The sequence below is a fragment of the Glycine max genome, chromosome 15 (assembly GCF_000004515.6).
Source record: "Glycine max cultivar Williams 82 chromosome 15, Glycine_max_v4.0, whole genome shotgun sequence".
NCBI lineage: Eukaryota > Viridiplantae > Streptophyta > Magnoliopsida > Fabales > Fabaceae > Glycine > Glycine max.
Genome location: NC_038251.2, coordinates 1577634 through 1603218, shown reverse-complemented (window position 1 = coordinate 1603218; position 25585 = coordinate 1577634). Strand labels below are relative to the sequence as shown.

General features: G+C 29.7%; 1 protein-coding gene and 2 non-coding genes across 3 annotated transcripts; 1 reads left to right on the top strand and 2 right to left on the bottom strand.

Annotated features, from left to right (window-relative positions):
• The first annotated feature begins 1521 nt into the window (after positions 1–1521).
• On the top strand, positions 1522–1662 carry LOC112999671 (small nucleolar RNA snoR135). Its single transcript, XR_003264881.1, has one exon. It is a non-coding gene; the product is annotated as a small nucleolar RNA snoR135 (small nucleolar RNA).
• Positions 1663–3091: 1429 nt separating this feature from the next.
• TRNAI-AAU (transfer RNA isoleucine (anticodon AAU)) lies at positions 3092–3165 on the bottom strand. The gene has a single exon. It is a non-coding gene; the product is annotated as a tRNA-Ile (tRNA).
• Positions 3166–4558: 1393 nt separating this feature from the next.
• Positions 4559–6591, bottom strand: IQD52 (protein IQ-DOMAIN 52). The gene is made up of 3 exons (NM_001255245.2): positions 6069–6591; positions 5441–5647; positions 4559–5340 (listed from the first exon to the last, which is right to left on the bottom strand). Exons 1-3 carry the CDS (start codon positions 6390–6392, stop codon positions 4735–4737), a joined length of 1137 nt encoding a protein of 378 aa, NP_001242174.2. The 5' UTR covers positions 6393–6591; the 3' UTR covers positions 4559–4734.
• Between the last annotated feature and the right edge of the window lie 18994 nt (positions 6592–25585).

Below are 25585 nucleotides of genomic sequence, written 5' to 3'. Positions count from 1 at the left end.
TGTCCCTAATTTAGATTTGTAATTCTTTTTTGTAAAAGAATTATATTGAAAATCTGATTTTAAAAAAATGATTGTTATAAATTTATTTTTAACTATTTGTATTTGCAGTACATTTGTCTACAAAAATCATTAAGAAAATAATCTTAAATTATGTAAAAATTATAAAAAAAAATTAACAAGTACTTAATAAAATTTTAATAATTTCATCATCGGAGCGAGTATGAGAATGTATATGAGACGGGTAGTGACATCCCCATTCTCGATTAAAAAATTCGGGTAATCTCCGAACCTAAACCTGTACCTGGTTAATTCGGGTATTTCCCGTTAAAATTGAGATGAATTTGAGCGGATACCCATGAATACGGGTTTCATTGTCATGCTTAATTTCTTCATTGGTTGATGATAGTCAAATGAGAGATTTAATATATAATATAACGATTGTCAGTAAATAAAACTAAATAGATTTAAATATGTTTAAGGTTTTTACTAAATAATCTAATTTTGTTTTGGGTATTTAATAGCTTTTTTCATTGTTTTTAGTTATTGATATATTAAAATTTTTATTTTTAGTCTTTGTTGTCAGTAAGTGGATGACGTGTGACATCATCGTAACCATTGTGATGACAAAAACTCAGAATAAAAGCATCAATACATCAAGGATTCAAAATAACAAAAAAATTTAGTAAAAACCTAGAACAAAATTTAATCATTTATCAGAGACATTCAATATAATTAAGTCAACTAAATAATATTAAAAGACAATATCTAAATCACTTAGTATTTAAATCATCTATTTGGGCATTTTAGGGGGGCACAACCTTAGATGTTTCTTAGAGTAATGTTGTTTGCTACAGGTTTCCATGTTCGGTGAAAAATGTGATACACTACACTGAGCACGTTACAAATGTAGCAAAGAAGAGTACGGTAAGATGAGATCCCGATTGAAGTATGAAAAAAATTGAAAATGCATTGGAAAAAAAAAGGAATTTGAACTTAAGACTGATAATAAACTGAATCAACTAAAATATAAATTTAGGACTTAATTTATAATTGATTTGTTGAAATTAGTTCATAAACTAAATGAAGTGAACTTAAATTAAAAATGAAGCTCATTAAATAAATATTATAATGTGCCTCCGTTGGTTGAGGAAAAGGAAAGATAAAATGGGTTTCATTTTTTTTACTAGGAAGAGAAATTGGTTAAAAGAGGGAGAGAAACGTAAAGAAAGGAGTAGGATAGGAATATCCAGAAATAAGAAAAAAAACTGGGGAGTAAGAAGAGAAATAATGGGGGCGAGAATAACATGGGCCTTACTTTTTTGAGATGGACCATTATATATTTACTGGAGGCCCAAGGACCGAAGTCCAGTAAAGGTTGATCTTCTCAGCCACTCTAGGGTTTGATTGTTTCCCTATATATACAGAAACACAGAGCTGTCGTACTTCATCCATGAATGGCATATGTGTGTCTTTCTGTAGCCCTTATTTTAGAACTTAGTGGTTTTGGTTTTGTATATTTGAAGAGCGGGGATTGTGTGTATCGGTGTTGTGCTGCAATCAATGCACTCTTCCGAAAGACTTCCCTGCAATATTATTTTGAGAAAGTGGGCAGTTGTGTTTCATCTTTTTTTGAAAATCACAACAATCATTTTCCCTACACCTCTGTCTTTTTAATCCCTCTCCCTCTCTTTCATTTTACTTTTTTTTTAAAAATAAAAAAACTCGCATTAATTCTGGTAACTTACGATATAGTCCTGTACTGTTGCCATTTTGTGGATGTTTTATTTTCAAAATGAAATTAACCAATGTCAGCGCAACTAGAGCAATTTTGCACTTTTTAATTGTTAATATTTCACTCATTGTAACATGTAATTGCTTCGTGTTTGGGCTTTCCCATCCTTTAAATCAAGAAAATATATCACTAAATAGTTCTTATGCTATTGTTTTTTCAAAATCCCCTCCCACATGTTTTCAACTTGCTCACACATAATATTTAGTTGTGGACCGAGATTTTAAAACTGGGCATGCAGCGTCGATGGGAGATTGTAGTCTTTGCTCATAACTTTTATAAAGTATATAGGATTATATATGTTGACAAAAAAGTCACATGTTGATAAAATGATTCAGTATATAATTTTTCATTAACAATAAAAGAAATTTTATTCAAATTTATTTTAGATCTCACTGATTCTCCAGTATGGCAGTGAAAGAAGTGCACCACTGAATGTGAAATAAAGTATGTTCATGGAATTTCATTTCGCCCCTGAATGACCAATCTTCTTTGTGCGGCGATTTCATGCGCCTTGAATAGCCCAATAGCGCAACTTGAAAAAGTTGAAGTTTTAGTGTTTTTCTTCATACACTATTCAAATTTCACATATATCATTGAATTTTTTTTATTAATTTTAACATTATCATTTTTTACATATATGTGAAATAAGTATAACATTCCTGTTATTAGCATGCTATTTTAATCGAATAAACTAATAAATCAATTATTAACACATACATAAGTTTTATATTAATTAATTTTGATCATATATAAATTTTTATTATATAAAAAATACATTATTAAATTAACATTAATTATTATAAAATTCATTAAATAAATTTATATGTATTAAATATACATTAAAAATTTTAATTATATATAATAATATTAATTATTTTTTAATATAATTGATCTATTAACTTAATTAGTTTGTATATATATGTAAAAAAAAGAATAATATTAAAATTAATAAAAAAATTAAGTGTTAATACAAGAAAATTTTAACAAAGACTATAACAAGGTACACAGGCAAAGAAAGAGAGGAATCAAATGACAGCATTAATAGTTTGTGTACTGATTAAAAGAGTATCTCAACTAAGGTTTTTGACCGATTGTTAAAGTCTTATTTTTTTATTTATTGAATGAATAATAGATTTTAACTGATAGTAAAATTGTGTGTTATACAAAATTGTTTCTGGGAATTTGTTGTTGCTCTTTTTGGAGCCTAATAATAAGGTGTATATTGGCTCCCGGTGTTAGGCTCAAGAACTCTGCAAAATTCAAAGTAAACTTAAAAAATCGAGAAAAACACTAACCTTTTGGCCCATGCAGGTCTCGAACCTGCAACTTTCGCGTTATTAGCACGACGCTCTAACCAACTGAACTAATAGGCCATATGTTCAAATTCATCAATATATTTATTATATTTGTTATATAGTGCATTAATACCCAATGTTGAATGCAAAAGTGGGAATAGGCTATTTATCCATCTTATATTATTTTATTATTTGATAAAATTAATAAAAACAAATGGAATATAATCATTGTCCAATGTTCATCCCTCTCACAAAAAAACACGTTTGAGTCAAGACAAAAGTTATAAAGCGTAGCTTCTGTATTTACATTGAAACATATGCTAAAAATGAGTTTTAAAGCAAATTTTGAACATATTTGTTTTACACTGGAAATGTTACAACATGTATTCCAACGTACATCTAACATAAGAACAAAAAAGTAAAGATAAAAACTCATTCGTCAACATACGCTGGTTCCTCCACAAGCAAATTCTCAAACATAGCTTTAAGGTTTTAAGTTTCTTACTACTCCTAAAAAAAAAGTAAAAATCTCTTTCTTACTCATTTCCTTTACATTTAATCAAAATATAATATACAACTGACTTTTGACTTCAACACCACATGCTCACTAAACTCAGAATCATGAAGTTAATTTTTAAATATATTTTTTTTAACTTGGATATCTTGCTATCTAAGAATTAAAGATTAATATCTCACGATATTAAAATTTATTTAAGGAATTAATATTTTGTAATGGATATTTCTCTAAATGCGTGAGCATGAGACTGAATTCTTAATTATATATTTAAAGGTGGAGATTATTTATATTGATAACTTTTAAATATTTATTTTGACTGAAATATATTTTTAATTTTTAATAAATATATAATTTTTTTGTTGAGTTTCTATTAAAATAATAATTTTATTTTTAGTCTTTCATAATTGATAAATTAATAATTTTTTTTAATCCCTAATAAATTTTGTCCATTAATAATAGTTCTTTTGAAAAGAAATTAATAATTTATTAAGGATCAAAACAAAATTCATTAATTTATCAGAGATAAAAACATATTTGGTGAGAGAATCTTGACTAATATTTTAAGGATATTAGTTGAAAAATAATTTCTTCAACTTGATTCATGAATTACTAAGATTTAAATTTATTAAACAAACGAATTCAATTTGAGTAATCTATAATTCATGAATTTGACTTAATATCAATTTTATTATAATTTCTTATAAAAACTTTTTATCCTTTATTTCTAAGCGCATAAGTTAACATATTTCTCTTAACAAAAAAGTTAACATCTTATCTTCTTGGTTGTTGATGTTTATTATAAGATGTAATTCATTTTTTTATACCAAAAATAAATAAATAAATATGAAAATTAAATGATTAAAATTTTAAAAAAAATCCATTTATAAATATCACAGGTCATGATGCTAATACGTATGCAAAGTCTTTAGACTCTTTTCCGTATGTGAAAAAATAAAACTAAATCAGGTTCTATGATCTTTAACAGGAGTAATCGTTTGTTGCAAATGTGCGAAAGAAAACTCACTCTATTATATTAAGAACATCAGAAAAAGAAATTTTAAAGTAGCCACTTCACTTCATTGTCCAATATTATCATTTCCATCTTAGATTCTCCAACTGACACTGCATGTCTAAATAACCCTTTCAAAAAAGCAGCAATCTTCTTGAGTTTTCGGGTTGGATGACGACCACTGCATTCTAACACCACTAAAACTATTTCTTGCTGCTATCATTTCATTGATTGAAAGCCTTTTCTTGAGTTCAGGCCTTTGCTTTGGAGCACTGTGAGACCTTAGTTTGGCCTTAGAAGAGTGAGTGTTGGCCATGTAGTTAGGGAAATTGGAGCAAGGCCTAAAGAAGGTTTTTCCACAAATACTCTTCACTGGAGTACCTGGTGGCATGCATTTTGGTAAACGAGGCGTGTTGTGTGCTGTGGAGAACTTGTTATTACCTTCATCAACATTGAAAAGCCATTCAAACTCTTGAGGGTGTTGCCTCTCATGAAGTGAGATTCGACCTTGAATTGGACAACCAAGAGAGGATGACATTGCTTGATAGTGCAAGTCTTCTCCACATTCTGACATTGCAGTGTTAATGCTCCTACTACTTGAATGTGGCATGTGAGTGTCAACCTCAACAACTTTTTGACTCTCATCAAATCCATTAAAGGGTGCCTTACAGTATATAGGTACTCTTCTATTGTGTAATTGATAATTTCTTGCTTCATCAAACCGTTGCTACAAGAGAAAAAAGATTAACATAAAAAAATATGACTAATGTTGATGGAAGGAGGAGTTAAGTTGCAATATGAAGGATCGAAGAAGAACAAGTTTCTACCATATATTTTCTGGAAGGAGTTTGTGGATGAAATCTATTCTCCTTGTCCATGGAACGACGAGCTCGCACAGATCGAGCAACAGCTTGAGCTCTTAACATAGCTTGAACACTGTGAAGAGTTGCAGCAACCCTTTTTCGAACCAGATACCCTCTAACAAGAGCTTGTATCTTAACCAATCCTTTGAGTGCTCTAAGAGCCTTTCGCGCCTGAATGCAACAAATTATAATAAAGATTGAATTGAATTGCTGATAGAACATACTAAAAACTACAGCATAACAAAACATTTTGCATCATACATTAAAACACTGGAGAGGTAGGTGTTGAAATTATTAGCCTTAAACAAATGAGTTAGAAATTTAAGTTGTTAAAAACATTAGGTGAAAACGAGGAAGGAATTGAGTTCGGTCCATAAATGAAAAAGGCACTGTTTCATTAATAATGTAAAAAAAAAAGTGCTTTGGAGTAAGAATCAAGCAAAGCACATCTTGTACCAAAACAATGCAATTCAGCAAATGGCATTGGTGTAAACAGAGTAAACAGACATCATCATCATATAAGGGGAAAAAAAGCAGTACTAAAACCAATTACTAGATTTGAACCTCCTTAGGAGACTAAATGGTGACATACCAAATAACCTCTGAAAAAGGATTGAATCAACACAGCAGCCCAGCCCTCCCTGCTTCCAATAAGTAAGTTGCCTCTGTCACAGCTTTTTGATCTCACAACAGCCACATCAATGGAGTGCTTGTTCTTCTCTTTTGGGGCAGCATAGGATCTGAACCTAGTTCGATCAAAGGTGGTAACATTGGTTGGAGTAATGTGACTCACTTCATCCTTCTCCGATTGTTTTTTTTCCCTCTTGTCAAGATCCAATGAGCCCGAATAGCCACGGTAGTCCTTCTCTTTCTTCTTTCCCAACAACCCCTTCAACCACCTTGTAGCTTTGCCCATAGCTTCCCTCACTAACGATCTGGAGTGGGAAAAAAAATGTCAAATTTCAACTCAAATGTGAACAAAGTCAAGTTAATTTCCCTCTGGGTGTGGAGAGAAGGAGCATGTAATGTAGGTGAACAAGTGTAGTAACGGAATGAATACAAGTGGTGCTCAATGCAATGTGACAACCGGAACTGATGAAATTTTGAGATAAAAATAGTGAAGTGCAAAAGGGTGAAATTCAATGCAAGAAAGCATCCAAAACATATACTAGCAGAATGTACGCTACAGGTTGCAAACAAAGAAGTGATGAGAGTAAGTTTTGGAGGAATAGATTAATAATACTATATCATAATAACAAGCATCAAACCTTTTTAAAAAAATTAAATGAAAGAGGATAGAGATGTGTATTTTTTTAGGACAAACCTCTGACACACATGAAGATGAGAGACAAGAATTAGAGACAAAGAAGGAAATGTTAAATTGTATACGAAAAAGTAATAATAATAATCACTGGGAAAAGCCTAACAAAGTCATAAATTCAAAAGAAAGAAAGAGCGTATAATTATCTCTTCCAGTCACTCACTCCAATAATGGTCACTATTAACCTACAACAATAGACACTGCCAATTAAGTTCCCAGTTGCTTGTATTTTCCTACTACCACTGAAAAGTTTTCTAGCTTTTTTCCTCTCTCTTACTGCACCAACGTGTACTGCTACAAATAAAAAATACCAACTGACAAAACCATGATGGTTTTCTGGTTCAAACCCTTCAACGCTGGGTTAACCTCTTCTGCTGTACTACTAAACATCAGCATAGCCATTAAAATGGAACTTTTATATCATCTTTTTGGTCCCATGTAATGGGTCAAAATGGGTTTGTGATCTCAGTTTCTTTCTTGGAATGGATAAAAGATCTTTCAGTTCCATGCAGTATCTTTCAACAGTGATTGCAGAAAAACTTTCTTTTCTTGCTGCAGACCATTCAACTTACATACATGATACATCCTTACCTTCTCTGTTGAAGTTTCTTCTTTCTGCCACAAAACCTGAAACTACACTTGGGTGAAACCGGCCTTTCTAAAAGTAGTGAGAAATGGAGTTGTCAACGGAATTTTCATCACCAATGCAATCAATTCTAGATTCTTTTTTTCCTCCTTCGGATTTCCAAAGCTTTTGAGTTTTGACTCTCTTGGGGTAAACAAAATTAATAGCACGTTATTAATCATGTTTGTTTGATCTGGGTTGTTGGATTTTTATTCAAATTTTGATTACAATTTATTCTGTTATGTATTTGAAATTTTGAATAATATCTTGGGGGGTTTTGATATCATTGTGTGATTTTTATTTATACATATTTATTGTGTGGTTTTAATTGAGATTCTTTTAAAGATAGATTTCAAAGGTGGAAATAAAACTAAAAGAAAAAAAAAAGGATATGTATTCAAAGTATAAAGTATTTTTAGACTGTTATCTAATAAAAACTTTATGTATAATAAGATTGTTACTTTAATAATAACTATTAAAATCACGCTAAAACTGGTTTTCACTTGGTTAACAGATATCCATTAAACTCTAAAACTAATGCTCGGAGAAGATGGGCAACAACAAATATGGTTCAGTTTATGAAGAAAATAATCGTTTTTTTGTAAAAAATAATCATTTTTTTAAATAAGCTAATCAAGCACAGGCGTATACCGAAATTATTTTATCGTACTAGTAGGGGTGGGAATAGGCCAGACCGGCCTACTGGACCTACGACCTGACCTACATAAAGCTTGACCTGAATTGACATATTTAATTAAAGGGTTAGGTTGAGGTTTTTTTAAAAGCCTATTAAATTAAATAGACCAGACTTAAGCTTATTAAAAAGTTTTATAAGCCTCATAGGCCGGCCTATATATATATATTATTTTTTGGGTACCAATATATAATATTATTTTTTGGATACAATTAATTTTTTTTTGAAACTATTTGATTACAGATTACTGTTCCATAACTTCTATTCCTATAATCAAAGATTTTAATTACAATTTAGATATGAATAATGTGTCATTTTATATTCCTCATTATTTTGTGAACCTTTTAAAAAAGTCAGACCGAGAAAAGATAAAAGTCTTTCATAGATTATAAGTCAGACTCAGGCTTCAAAGATTCATTATAGACTAGACTCATACCTTTCAGCATATCCCTAACCCTAAGTAATAATACCAATTAAGATGACCTTTTAAATATTCATTATTCACACTCCACAGTGTCCTAACGGTCCCAACATGTGTTATTAGTTCGGGTTAGTTGGGTTTTTGTCGAAGTGAAGGTACCTTGTAGTTGGGCTCAGTTAAGAACTTACGCTATTTACTCTTTTTTTTTTTTTAATTTTATACTATTCTTTTTTGCATTACATATAAAAAATTAATTTGAGAAGCATTTTAAAGACCTTTTGAAATTTTAATTCAGAAATATAGTAAATAGTTTTTCAAATTTTAATTATAGAAAATGATTTATAAATCACTTCCAAAAATTTAATTATAGAAGTGTTTACTTTCAAATTTAATTTCTAAAACAAGTTTAATATATTATGTAGTTAAATAATGTGGTAAAAAATTAATTCCAAAAACACAGATTAGGCCCAAAAGGTAGGCAGACGTAACTTAAAGTCCGATCTTGTCCATTGCTCAGATGCACTGAAACAATCTAGTAATTTATGGGATTTTTTTTAATCTATGGCAGGTTTTAAAATGAAGCTTCATATACTTTGAAAATGAAGTAATACTATTAATGAAAAAATAAACAATTAAATTTTAATAACTTTAAATATTATACAAATATTTTTATTTTAGCATAATTTTAATTGTTTTTTTTAATAAATAACTATAATATACTTAATCATATTGAAAGAGTTTAACTCAATTGGTTTAAGAGACTGTATGAATTATTCTAAATCTTTAGGATCTGTCTTCGATCTCTATGAACCAAAAAAAATATACTTAACACTGTATCTAAAACATTTTTGCTTTAGAAAAGATTAAATTTATTTTATTAACTAGTGTGCTTTGTTTTCTTGCTGAGTGAAGTTGGACACAAATTAGGGAGAGAAAAAATCGTATGTCTGGTACACATGTTAAGCTTAATTTAAGCAGTTAAACTGTTAAAAGTAATTTTTATTGAGAAATGTATTTATTTAAATAGGATTTTACTATTCTAAAGGAGAGAGTGTATTTTACAAGATAAATTATATTTAAAAACATTGATTACAAGATATAACGGTTAAGCTTTTTGACAATTGAGAAATTTGTCAAACAATTTATTGTATTTAACTTGCCTTACGTGTATTTAAGCGCAGTACTGCGTAGACAATTCATGTTCGATCACAGACTCAGTTGTTTTTTATTTGGCGTGCTGCATGCATATATAAGTCGAAAAGCCGAATGCATTGGCCATACCCTTTTGAAACAGTTTTAGCATTCAAATCTTGCTCTTAATTCATCATATAATCTTTCGTTACACTTACACCTGATATTTTCAAAGTTAAACTTAAATGTATTATTTTATATCAAATTTACTGGTATATTTTCTTTTCATTAATTAAATTATTAGTCTCCTACTAATCAATTATCCAGTCATTTGAACTTGTCCTGTTAACAATCTAGGGTTCCCATTATATGATTTCGTTTTGCATAAAAAATGCCGTGCTATTTTTCATACTACAACAGCTAAAGTTTTCAGAAGTAATTAATTAATAGACTTTTCTTTTCTCATGTCTGTTTTTGAGAATATAATCTTATTTATTTGGTTTTTCTTAAGCATCCCTCCCTTTAACTGAGGAACCAACTTCTTTGTGTTGCCACTGGGATAGTTGTATATATGGTTAGGCAAGAATTAACTGAGGTGTCAATTCGACCCATTTTTATGGTTGGGACATCAAATTAAGTTATTTTTGCCTGACAACTATAATTTGCTCATTTGACTAACAACAATTATTTTTTTTCCCTTGGCAACTATTAATTGATTTATATAAATTGTACGAGAAGTACCATGACCAATCTAGAAAAAAAGTTATTCAAGCACTCTTTGACTATAATATTACTAAATAGTAAACTTGCATTTGCTGCCCAAGGTCAAGTCCGTTTTTTTATTAATATGATAAAATTAATTTTGAACTGATCTCGTTTATGTTGAGATATTTTTATTATTAAAATAAGTGATGAGTAAAATTTAATATAAAATTGGTAATGTGATGTAAAAATTAGATAAATAGTCAAAGTTGTTTTAATTTAAAATTATTTGAAATAAAACCAAACACCCACCTAAATTTTTAAGTTAATCCTAGTAAACAATTCGACACCCATGATTTTAAAGCTCGGTGAAGGAATTTCTGCGTTTTTTATTAAACATTTTACTGAAGTTTTGCCTAAAAATGTGCAATTGTTAATGAACCAAACGCGCACAAACAGGGAATCAGGTTTTACCTATTTCATTTCCTTGTATGTAAATGGCAATGGCTTCAGGGAGCCTTAATTATCCAATGTACATAAAGACTTCTCCAGTGGTGATGCGGTGAATTCTGAATCCTGATTGCTTTTCTGCCTGTTTCCCTTCTTATTGATTTTAGTTCTGTGAGATTGAAATTAGAGGTGTACATTTTTGCTTTTGTACTTCTGCAACCGATTATTTTTTGATGTTGCCATCTGCTCTTTTGAATTCTAATGATTTGTAGGATTTAGGGGGAAAAAATGAAAATGGAGAAAAGAAAATAAAAAAAAAACCAAAAAGTAGTCTGATAAGAAAAAAAAAACAAAAGGAAAAAGATAAACAATTTTTTATTATTATTATTATGTAAAAAATAGAAGGAAATATTTATATAAAAAAAAGTAAAATAAGGGATTTTTTATATAAAAAAAATTAAAGTGTCCAAAATCCAAATATCATTATTCCAAAAAAAATTTCCAGTTAAGATTTGCCGTTCAAGCACTACCAAAATGGCATGGTCATTTTCCTATTTCTGTTTCCAGCGGAAACGGTAAGTATTTCTTATCTTAATTCCCTTAAATTGTGTGAATGGTCTTAAACAAAGGCTACAATTTTGTAATATGAACAATCTATAATAAATACATGACCGCAAGTTGTCATCATAGAGTGGGGAAACAGGTGATTTCATATTGCTTCAAAGTTCCATTGGAGTTAAGAGATGAGTTTAGGAAACTTCTTACTTGAAATCTTATTTTCAACCATACTCCCAGATTTTCTTAGAAATAATTGGGACTGATTTTTCCAAGAGTACTATGCAAAATGGCTAATGAAGTTTGTTTCTTCCGCGAGACTGTTCCTCCAAAATTGTAAGTTCCATTCACATTAAGGTATACCATTAGGCTTTTGATTGGCTACTCTGTAGTAGAGAATTGATCACACAATTACTGGTAGTGTAAACCAATCTTTTACATCGATCATGACCTTTGGTTGGAAGCAAACTTAAAAAAATTTGAAGGCGTGTTCGTTGATCACCATTCTCTATGTTTAGTTTTTCAGAATCTTAGAATTTAGATGAGTCTGAGACTCAACTTCGAACACTTGCTCTCACGTAAAGGTTGTTCGCTCTTATATAGTCTATCTTAATTAGCTATCACTAGTAAAACGTGGGATCTCCAAGGCCTTTTAATAGCTCTTGCATAATGAAGTTTTTAAGTACTATTTATATTGTTCAAGACCTGGAGTTCCTTTTAATAGCTCTTGCATAAACTTACTACTCTCTCTACTTATAGGGGATGGATATATGATACCTCGCTGGTAGGTCTGCCATATTACACGTGCTGCTCGTCTTTGTGCTGCTGCCATCTCTGGGTATCCTGAAAAATTGGGAAAAGACAACGATGACAGTCAGAAGCACATGATAGCCATGGATGGTGGATTGAGTATAGAGAGTTCTTATAGAAGCTCATTGCTTGGTGGATGTGTATCTAAATATATTGTCACTGAATACTCTATAATGATGCTTCAGGAATTGATGTTGTACTTCTTCAAGACTCAAATCTTTCTATAAATTAAAAAGATAATTTTTTTAATATATTTTTTAATAAGCAGAGAAGAAAATAAAAAAAATGAATCTTTTAATCAATTAAAATCAATTTATATACTTTAATTTTTAAAAAAATCCATTTATAATATATAAAAGCTGAATTATTCCATATTACGTTGTCACGTCAGCGAAAATGATGATGTGAAAGAAGAACATTCTTCTATTGAGTGATACTCACAATTTTCCAAAATCATACACAATACATTTCAATTGAGTAATACTCACCTCCAAATGCCTCAGTCTTATGCATTCCCTTCTACGTACCTGCTCTTCATCTTAAGGTTTTTCACATACAACTTCATCCTCTCCTAGATCTTCGGCGCAGAAGAATCTTTTGAAATTCGATCGCTTCATTCATTCGCGTTTTGCTTTCTTCAAATTTGCGTTAATATTAGAGATTCTACGTTCGCGATTATGATGATATGCTATAACAACAGTATTTCGTGAACCATATTCACATTAAAGACCGAATCGCAAGACCTCCAATCACATATGACAACCAACGATAACCTCAATCAGACGAATTTTGGGTTGTGCAAGCCTCTTCGCATCAAACCCCGAATCGCACGACACTTAATGCAACCTCGGTCAAACCCTCCGAATCGCGCGACACTCAATGAAAACTCGGTCAAACGAATTTGGAGATGTGCAAGCATCTTCACATGAAAGACCAAATCGCACGACACTCTCTCAATCGCAGACACTCTATAAAAACCTCGGTCAGACCCTCTGAATTGCATGACACTCGATGAAAACTCGGTTAAACAAATTTGGGGATGTGCAAGCATCTTCACATGAAAGACCGAATCGCAGGACACTCCCCCAATCGCATACTGCCATACTGCATTGCATAGTGAGAGTCTCTCCACAATCGCATATTTCAAAGTTTTGGTCCTACACACAAGCAAGACTTTTGATACTGAGTTTTGTTGATTTTTATTTTCACTTTTGTCATATATTTATTTTTCCGATGTGTAGATTCTCCCGTTATAAAAAATAATTCTGCTAAAAATATTCAATAGATAGATGTAAAAATATGAAAAGAGGGTAGACACTACAAAAGCAAGATATAACTTGGAAAGAAGAAGGAGATTAGCAGAGAGGTGCATCCAACTGATGATATGTAAACAATTATATTTCTTCATATGCAAATTGTTTTTTGTATTAAATTCAAATTCAAATTAGTCATTGGAATTTAAATTCAAATCTAATAGACATAAGTGTTTGATTTATGTCCTCTTCTTTAATATTAACATTTTATAAGCCAGAAACCAAATGCAAAGACATGTACACACTTATGTGAAAGTTGAACTATTATTGTTTTATATAATTTTAAGTGAATGTGAACTTTTGTTAGACTTAATTAATAAGGTTGATGAATTTGTGTCTTCAAAATGTTCCTTTATTTAAATAATCACATTGCCTCAAGGATACATGTAGACATTTTAAAATAAGCATAAGAGTCAGAGGTATAACTCAAAGGCATCAGATCAACATTTAAACGTGTATCACCCAGAAACTTAAAATACATTAATTTTAACAAATAAAGTCATTATATATTTTTGTTAATTTATTTATCTCCATATTTGTTAATGTATAGACATGCTTATTATATATGTTGCTTCATGAAATTTTATTTCACCTCCAAGAGTTCAAAGAGTTTGTTATGAATTCTAATAAGATAATTGACCAATGTGACAGATGTTTCATAAATTCTAATAATAGGTCCAAATGTAGCAACACAACTTTATCTCTTCTAAGGACATTATCAATCATGGTTACTTAACTCGTCTTCCTCTCTTAGGAAAGAATGCTCTTAATATATACTTACAACTACAATCTATAAGGAAGTTTTTTTCTAACTCAATTTTATAGTTAAACAATGTTTTTCACAATTTATGAATAAATTTTAACTTAAATAAGATATGTTTAATTGTTCATTACCTACGGGTAAAAAAAGACTTCAGGGAGTTAGTTATGAATATCACAATTTTTTCACAATATTAAGATAATTGATCAACGTGACAGAGGTCTTGGAGATGTTTGACCATTTGGTTAGCCAACGACAAAAGCATAAAGAAGGACAATAGTTGTGAGAATAATTTGATGGGACACTTGTTTCAAGTAATTAATCTCCTCTCATCTTGTAGCTATTTGATATAGTTTAAATTATTTTTTTTATAATAATACAAATAAATTATTTAAATATTATTTAACTATAGTGAGCAGCTAAGTGTCATTTTTTTATCCCTTATTTTCATTGCAAGGTAATGTGCATCATATTATATTTTACCATGACAACCTAACCATGATTAGCATGACACAAAACTTGCATAAATGTTACTTTTAAATGAATATACAATATCATATGGGTGTGCTTGCTAATATGATCTAATTTTAATATTTTGGCATATGATACTTCATGAGTGGCTGATGTTCGGATGTTGGTTTGGCCTATTGGTCTTCCACTACCCTATGTCAAACATGAATTTATGATTATTTTGTAACTTTAGGAATATATGTTATGTCAAAGGTGAATTTATGATTATTTTATAACTTTGTCTATAATTTAATTTGGACTCAAACACGCACTATAATTGATTAGTGTGTAACGAAAATGTGTAGCAGTCACTTTGTTTATAATTAGTATTAATGTTATCATAACATTAGATCATGTGTTTTAATATGTCAATTTTACTTTATTTTTATATTACTCTTATAATATTTATGCATAACACTTACTTTTACTTTCAGATTACTCAACTTTAATTAAGTGATCATATTCAAATTTTAATTTTTTTTTATAAATGTATGAATAAATATAAATTATTTTAATTTATACAATTTTTTTAACTCATTTAACCATCAATGATAAAAAATATCATTAATAATTATATTTTTAATTTTTATTTATCAATCAAATTATTTATTTAAATATTTTTTAAATTATTTATAAACCCGTACATCGCCGGGTCTATGTCTAGTTATAGATTAATTTTAACCTATCAAAAAAGTAAATTCAAATGACAACTTAGTTCTTAAGAAGTTTTAGGTAATCCCAGTTTAATTAGTTCTTAACAAATTTCATTGTTCAATCCATAAAAATGATGTGGTATGATTTGTTTCAGTAAAACACGCGTCAATCTTCTCTGATATATAACCAAACACACTTGAAGAGTAAATTCTTGGGTGTAAGCAAGCGTGTGTGTGCGTGATGAGCAAGAGTGGGGACTAAAGGTGATATTTCCGTTAGATTCGAATCACGAGAAAGTGAAACAAGAAGTGGCTTCTCGTTTAGAACTGAAAAGGGCCCAAACTTATTGTTTGCTTTGTGGCAAGTTGCCTACAGTACACTTCATACCAATGAGATTACACATAAGTGGAGTAGCTGCTCTCCACTATGCTTTTAAAAAAAAATAGTGTAAGAAAATAACAGTCAATTTAAGGTAGAAAAAGTTCCAAACTCGAAAAAACACTTAGATACTGTACTTGAAATTGGAGGACGGGTAGACATTTGAAACAAGAGCTCATGAGATGTGAAATCTTACCTTGTTTTACACTTTTACTTGACCAATTCTTTCAAGTTTACTGTGCTCTTTAATTTCTTATTAGCTGGACTTTACGACATATGACATGTATCTGAGACTAGTGAGTTTCTTGATTGGGATTTGGAGAATTGGTTAGAATCTCATCTGGGTAATCTAATCCAAAACTTGCTATATCCGCAAGTTTCCTCATGGATTTTTGTGTTTGTTTGCTTCCACTTGCCGGTTCTGCTGTGACTCTGCTCCACAACCGAAAAAAGGTGGTATTGTGAGACCCCAAAGCAACCATGTAACACTACCTAATTTCTATTGTGTCTGTTTTGTTTATCATAAATAATACTATAATTATTTTCTTTCCCTGAAAATAAAATGCGTTATCCTTGTTGAATTTTTTTTTACAAAGTCAGGTATCTTTTACCCGAGCATTACCTAGTCATTGGAGATACTAAAATTCATTTTAGAGTTTGATCTTTCTTAGTAGATATTCTTCGTATACATGTGGAGAAAGCAATATATTTGGTCCAACCCAAATAACTCACAGATAAGGTTAGGTTAGAGTCTTAAATTTTAGACTCAAAAGAATCAAGTTAAATTGACTTGGTCGATGGGCTTCAGACTAGGTCAAACTGATGACATGTAGGCCCGAAATCTATCAAGCCTATTTAGTCCATAATTTTTTCCTTATAAACAAAATTTATGTAAATTTAGACAATAGAAAAATGGACCAGCTAGAACAAGTTAGACTAACATATTGGTTGGCAGGATGACCTATTTTGTCACCTCTACACATGGACTCAAAGATTGAACTCTGAATACATATTTAAAAGACCTCTTTATCTATTAATTAAACATATCACATTATGTCATCCATTGCCTTGATTAACAAACTAGAGTTTGTTTGATTTTTTATTTTCAATTAATCTGTTTTAATTAATACATACTAGATTACCTCGTTATTTTTATTTAATTCTTTCTTTTTTATGATTTTGTGGACAAAAATGACTAATTTTAGATTCCATGGCGATTATATTTTTATAAAATCTTAATAATAGAATGTTGTTTTTGTAATCATTAACGCAAACATTTCAATTAAAACTTCTTCCAAGTGCTTATAATTAAAAATATTGACCAGTGTTGATATGAATGTTAATTGCTAGAGAGCAACACCATGCCATTTCATAGGACAAAAAAAATATCTGATATACCAACTTAACCTCTCAGTGCTTTTTCTTGAGGTATACTAGATGTCCCATTTTGGGCTTCAGGTGCCATTAGGAATTAACCACTTCTGATGTATCCTCCTCAAGGCAATTGCAGAGATTGTGAGGTGGTTTTTGCTTAAAGTGGTCCACTATCGTTGAAAGTGAAAACTACCACTTGGTCTTTAATTATTTTTTTCCTCTGTTTTTATTCCCCACATCTTTTGTTTATCGTGGCTTCTGTTTAACATCCCATTATTTCGATAATGGTTATGCTCTTTCATTTCTTGCATCTTAGATAACTTATGATGGATACGTTTCTTAAAGATGGTGGCATGGACACAAGTAGTGATGAATGGCAGTGGTTAGTACGACACGAATTGCGTTAAAGAAGACGAAGATGCTATGGACACAAGTAGTGATGAGTGGTAGTGGTTAGTACGACAAAAATTGCATGGGAAACAACAATGAAATCATTTCCTTTTGAAAAACAAATAACACTGAAATAATTCACATCATCTTATATTTTGGCCTTTAATATACATATATGTATAATTTCACAATGGAATAGAAGTTAACATTAAGATGTAGATAGGTGTCAATAATTATGTTATTGAAATAATTGATGGCTTTAAAAACTTTATTATATTGCTGTGCGGAAGTTAAAGCATATGTTCTTGAAGCTCATAGTTTAATCATTTGAAACCCGCTAAATTTAAATAATCAGTACTCCATAATCCCCATGCGTGTGTGCCTAGGCAGGCCTGTTGTTTTGTTACATGTTCTTTGCATGCTTTCTGCTTTCAGTGCTTTCTAAACAAATTTTCAAATACATATTAATACACACACGAGTTTCTTAAAGTACAAATTACAAAAGGAAGAAAATGCTAGTTTGCGTTTTTTTTCAAAAATAAAATCAGTAAAGTTTTACGAATGTGAGATAGCATATTAATATATAATAATTATAGTAATAGATAGAGTCGGTGGTGTATACATTTTCTTTTTCTTTTTCGTTGTTAAATTCGTATCATACAGACAAAAGAATGCATAAAAAAGAATAGCCGCTTGACATAGTCATTATATTTTGACTAAGAATTCGAAGGGCGTCCAATTGGCCAATAGAGTTACTTATATATATTGGCGAAGGTGCCCCAAACCAAATTGTTGCAGTCTCCTCGAGTACTGCTTTGTTTTTTATTTGTCCATAAAGAAATCAAACCCTAGTTGACGAGTTTCACAACCTTGACCCACTTGTAGAAAATGGGAAAAATACACATGGATCAATAATAATTTTAAGAAGTGTAATATACTCTAATAGAATGTTCGTGAAATTAAAAAAAAAAAAAATGGGACTCCCATGTGTGAACGTTTCATAATATCATAATTCCGTAACTTCGCCAATCATCATCAGTATATATATAAAAAGAACGTGAATAAACATATATAACTGAATATTTTTGCGCAGTGTCCAGAGCATGATCGATCATGTTCTGTACCCTTTAAAGGATCCTGCTCGAGTGTGCCACCATAATTGTCTGAACTCTGATAGAGCACAACAAAAGCAAAAACATATATATATATATATATATATATATATATATATATATATATATATATATAAAGCCAAAAGGATAAAAATAAAACCAAAAAAAATGAAAGGATTCCCACTCAGACCTGTATGATTACATCTTTGGCTAAGAATACAGGAAGGGTTGGGTCAAAGAACAAAAGTTACTAATGGGTGATCCATTATCATTATTCATATATACAACTACAACTACAATATATATCATCACCCTTATTTTGCCAAACCCCATTAACTTGGCTTTTTTTCCCTCACTGATCTAACAGCCTATTCTCACTATATATACTATATCCCATGGCTTCAGAACCTGTTCTAGCTGAAACTATCCACCTAATAGGATGGATCTAACTGCAGAGATGGCTGAACACAAGATGAAGGTGATGACTCCATGATTTCTCTTGTTCATACTGTCGTCTAGTCTACACATGCGGCACACAGGCTCAAGCCAGGCAAGTTATTGATGAAGCCTATTATATACTTAATTAGTACCTATTTTTGTTCCCCCTTTTTGGAAACATCAAGGAACTAGATGTGGTTGTTGTTTCTTTCCTTGGCTAGTATGTATTATTTATCTTCAAAAAACATGTTACATAGATAACATATATACAACTAGAAGGATGTTAAAGTCTATGCTGAGTTCACTTTTCAATAGGGTAGAGGCTAGCTAGCTATTAATTAGGGATGGAATCAGATGTATAATTTTTTTATTTTTCTGTTCATGTTTTGCCCCTTCTCAGGGTGCATGATATGTTTGACCTTTTATGAAATTTGGGTTTTATTTTTATCTGTCGCGGACTGTTAAATAATTCCGTAGAGATCATAAAGAAAATATTTCTTTCTTTATTATGGAATCTTTGTTTGAGTGATTCTTGTGAAGGGATCTAGTAAGATGCTAGCTCCTACATGTTTTAACCAATTTCTTGCTTATTTTGTCTTAAAATGTAAGGATTTGAGTCATGTGAGAGAGATTAATTAATTGAAAATGTATCGCATTCCTTAGAACCCTACTCTGTTGGTTGCGATAAGAATGATTTCATCCTAGGTGCTTTTTTTGTTTGTAACATGCATGCTTAGAGTTTTGGAACGCTTAAATTTCCACACGGATGATGAGATCTTCATAACTTTAATTAGCATTTTCGCTAATAATGATCAGAATGGATAGTATCTCGGTAGCTCAAGGATTACCAAGGTTTCCTTCATATTCAAACTTTATTGGCGATCGATCAAATCTTTCCTTTTATTGTACTAGTAATAGATCACTACTACTGCATAATGGATAAATGCTGTAAAATGCTAGGAGCTGTGAAACCGTGAAAGTAAGTAAAGCCTCTTTGGTGGCATAAAATTTCAACAAGCACGGCCGTAAAATTTCTACATAGCAGAATGTGAATTGGTCCGGGAGTAGAAAAATTCTACAATGCATTTAAAGACCAAGGTTCATCCTTTGGCTATATATAAATAGCCCCTTCCTTTCATCATTTTTGCATTCCATCTCAATAGTAGCATCTCATTGTGAGAGATAGAGTGAAATACTTAGGAGTTTTTTTAAGTGTATTTTCCTATTATAGGAGAGACAGTGTGTAATTATTCTCTCTTTAGAACTATAGAGGAGTTATAGTTTTCTTCTATTTAATAAAAATATTCTCTCATGTTTGTTATTTTTTCCCTTTTCCTTGAAGATTTCCCACGTTAATTAAATTATTGTGTATCACACTACAACAAAAGTGTTTTTTTTATAGCATAGCCAAAACAGAATTGGTTCCAAGCTGATCACATGATTTTAATTACAAAAATAACCTCCACATAAGAAGCATTCTTTTATTTTCACAAAAAAGAAGGTTATTTACGAAAGAAACCCTTAATTCAAAGAAGCAAATTAAACTTTTTTATATAAAGACTTAGAGAGCACAGTCATCACAATAGGTATCTTGACATCTCAATAATATTGACACCTAAGACCCATCAAATTATAATAATTATATGATTTTTACAATTTAAACATTCAAATTGATGTTTGTTCCAATTCATACCATATTAAAGAAATTCTAAAAAAACATTAATTTAAAATATTTCTTATTACTATTATTTTATGAAAATTATATATATATATATATATATATATATATATGAATAACCTAATTATAGCGGTGGTAAAGGATAATGGACGAGTCTTCCAAACATATTTATATGTTTCCCTTTAATTTAATATCACCAGCAGTTAGTTTTCATCACAACTTACTCATATTATATATTGTAAAATAATTAAATGCATATGTTTTTGAGAGTGGAGTTTTTACCTTCTCCACTTTCTTTTTTTGGGGTACTCTATTAATTCTCAATTTTACATTATCTCTATAACTAGTGAAAAAAAAAATTCTCTCGAGTTCCAACCTATATTTCTTTTTTCTTTATATTTGATTTCCGTCTCTTTCAATTTATACTCTTTTATATAGGCCTAAAAAATATTTTAAATTAAATCAAAACTTAAGTAATACATGGTAATTTAAAAATATTATTTATATATTTAAATCAGGATATTTATTTATTATAATTTAATTACAATATTATTTATATATTTGAAAATATTTATTTTATATATATATATATATATATATATATATATATATATATATATATATATATATATATATATATATATATATATAAACATTTATCTTGTGGAATGATAGATTAAGGGAGTGTATTGGATTAGGCTTTTAAGAAAATATTTTATTTTAACATTAAAAAATCTTATGGATTTTAAAAGATTTTGTAAGAATATAATGATTTTTAAGATATTTTTTAAAAGACTTCTATAATTATGATTTTGTAGTTTAGATTTTAATTGATTTAAAAAATATGAATTTATAAGATTTCAAATGACATTATGGATTTTTAAGATTATAAAGAATTTCATGAGTTTTTTAAAAATATTTAAAATTATTGATAAAAATTCATGAAATTTGTCCACCTAACACTTTAAATAAAATTCATCTTATACAAAAATCATAAAATTGTTACTTAACAAATTAATTTCCCCTAACATATTAACAAACATAATAGGTTCATTCTCTTTCCATCATCAATTATGTTAATTGTATAAAAATTATATACCACAATGTTTGTCGATAGATGAATACTTGTAGTTCTTCTCAGAATAACGATCTCGCCAAACAAAAATTATGCACACAAATTGTTCCAAACCTAATTTATATATTTATTCATGTATATATGAATCAACTTTTTAGATTTATTAAAACTATATATGTCTCATGTTAATATATCATATATATTTATGTTCATTTATATGTATAAACACGTATCAAGATGTTCACCAAATTCAAAGAATTGGAAAATTTTCTCACTATATCACATGTTCATTTATATTTATAAGAACATGTTGACCATTTGTCAAAAGAATAAAAAAAAATTATGAATATCTACCTCTTTCAACAAAGAGACAAGAGATTATATGTAATAGGAAAAGAAAAGCATGTCAATTTGCAGGAAAAGAGAGAAAATCTCATGAAATCTTAAGAATTTTATTAAGATTGTTTAATGTGTATTTTTTCATAAAAAAATCTCTAAAATTTATTAAAATTCATGTTAAAAAATAATCCATCGAAATTTATATATTTTTTTAATACCATAACATTTTTTTAAAATTGTAAAAAAATTCAATTGAATACTAACAAATTTTATTGAATTTCTTAAATTTTTTTAATAATTTTGATTGAATACACAACACTTATTTTTATTATTTAAAAATTTTGATTGAATAGGTCAATGTTTTTTTTATAAAAAAAATCTTTTAAAGTCCAACTTAAATACACTCCCCTAAAATATCTTCGGCAAAAAAGAAAAAGAGAGACTAAAATAGTAGTAGATTTTAAAACTTCAACAGATGAAATAAAGTTTTAAACACTTGTTGTTATTGGCTTTAAAAATTGATCAAAAAATTAGAGAGAGAGAGAGAGTTCAGCTATGTACTTCAGATTTATAGCCATTTTTTGACGTTTTGCAAAGTGATCCTACTAGCAAATAAATATATAAACGTATAAAAAAATAGAAAATTCTGCAGCATGAAAATCTAGTCTAGTAATAAATTAAATAAAGGCATTGTTTTATGAATTTCAAGAGAATTCACAATTCACAAATAGCTCCGCTTTGAGACTAGTAGAAATGCTGCAATGACCTGAAAAACCCAATACCCAGTCGCCCATATGATCTCGAAAAATACCTCCAAAATCAGCTTTCCCAAAGGAACTGCCATCGATGTTCAATTTTATGGCTGGACCCAGCGAACAAAACGAACATGCTGGTGTTGAGGAGTGTGATTCCAAGCCTTAATAATGTCCATATGAAGGTTCTGAGTATGATTCACATTGCTCCATTTAGTCCAGCAAGTTGCAGTGAATAGAACTCCATTTGATAATTTTATGTTATCCGTGAGCCAATGGTGAAGATCCACCTTGATCGAGTAGAAAGCAACATTGGTATCCAGCTTCAAAAAACTCCATAAACGAACAACAAAGTGACCATCACGCAGCACATGTAAAATGGACTCCTCACCATTGCGGCACCTGTTGCAAAAAGAATTTGTAGACAAGTGTCTAAAAACTCGAAACATGTTAGTAGCAAGGCTCCCATGGAATGTGAGCCAAAGAAAATGAAGAATATTTTCTGGTAATTTAAGACTCAGGACCAGTTCACACTTTGAGCGAAATTAGGCGATGGATACAATTGCCAAGTAAATATAATTTATAATTGTTAGGTATTGATTACAAATTGTATCATCATTAATTATCATGTTTTATTAAAATTTCAAATTATCAGTTTACTGAATCTTTTACTATAAACTTATAATTATTTTTAATAATTTTATAAAACAAATAATTATACTCATAGTTAATTTCTATATTAATTCTCAATATAAATATTTAAGATAAATATCATTTTTTTTAAAAAGTGTTATTTTTAATACCATACTTTTTAGTAAAATTATTTTCACAGAATTGTCAGAAAATTATTTTTTTTTACATGTCTCTCTAGCATATCTTTCCTCCTTTAAAAAAGGCAAAATTTTATAATTATTATTATTATTATTTGATGGTAAATTATTTGTAAATTTAGAATTAAATTTAAATATTATAACACAATCTAATATTTTATAAGGGCAATAATAAATATAAATCACGTGAAAAAAAAATTAGATATTTCATTTTTGTGAATATCGACCTACCTATCATTAATTTCTAGGTTCTAATTTAATTTCTAGGATATGCATTAATAGCGGTTACTATCTACTAATTCACAATATTCTAACAATTTTTTGTCTCCTAATTTTTAAAAAATAAATATGTTTTTATTACATATAAATTATATGGTTTTCCTATTTCAAAATTATTTAATTTAATTTGACGTAATATTTTTTCAAAGTATTTATAATGTCTTCAAATTTTATAAACCTGCCCAACACGCAAGTCAATTTCTAGTGTTTTGGAATGCGCAATAAGCATAACTGCTCGGGTACGAAGGAAATGGTGCAAATCACATAGTAAAACTCGTTTTTGGCAACCATCCAAGTTAGGCACCTCCCAATGACAACGACCATCGATTCCTCCCTCCCCTAGAATCCCTTTCTATTAACCATACTCATAAATACAATGTTCCTTGACCCTCTCTTTATGCAATTACTATTTGCTAGTGAGTCTTTGATTAATCCATGCAAATATACAGCTGTTCACATACATCCAACAACAATAATCTGAACCCAACATACCCACCTACCCATATGATGGAATGAAAGTTTTACTACTAACGCTGCATAATAGATATAATTCGTAAACAAACCAAATGCATCATTCTTTGAAAAAATATAAATTATATTAAACCCAAAATGATATAACAATAAATGGGGCATACTCCGCAGCTTGAGAAAATCAAAAACCTCCTTAATACAATAAGGTGTATATCAAGATGCTAAAACAAATAGAACAGGTGCGCTTATCTATACATAAAAAACTTAATCTTGCTAATAACCTCTATTACAGAAAATTGATAGTCTTCAAAAATCAACTTGTTTCTAAACAACTAGATACAGTAAACTGTAATTGCTATAGTCAAACAACGTAATTTTCCTTGAACAGCTGATATGGCCAAATGCATCATTCTACTACTTAAACTCCGGGAGCATCATTTTAAAATTAATAAAAAGTGCAATGTCCCTAAACTAATCCGTGTATTCCGTAAAATGGATGACAATTTCCAAGTTATAAATTATAAAATTATTTGTTAATGACACTTCTTCCGAGAATTATTAAGAACTTCTCACTTTGAGAAAACTTATTTGATTAAACTGAACCCAACCAGTCTATTTGTATTTAACATTAATAAAGAAAACAACATTCAGGCCATGGGATGTAAAGGGGATCAGGAACAAGAAATAGGACTTCTGTTTTTTTTTTTTTTCATAGGGTTAATTTTAATATTTGAATAATTTTTAAAATGGGGGTGTTAACTAAAAACATGATAAAAGGAATGGACCAATTGTTCAAAATGTCAAAATGTGCTTATCAGTTGCCTGGCTCTGAATTGCATTAGACAATGAAATTAGTTTATAAAATTTAGCAAGTATTAAATCAAGTTAAACCTAGGCTAAACTCCACGAGGACCATGACACGTGTGGGCAAGGAGAAGCAAATAGTACTTCGTTCATGTGGCATTATGACTGTCTATGTTCTCTTAAGTTGAGAGATTTGCATCATAAATCTTGTTAAAAAGTTTAAAATCACAAGATTTTGGGAGA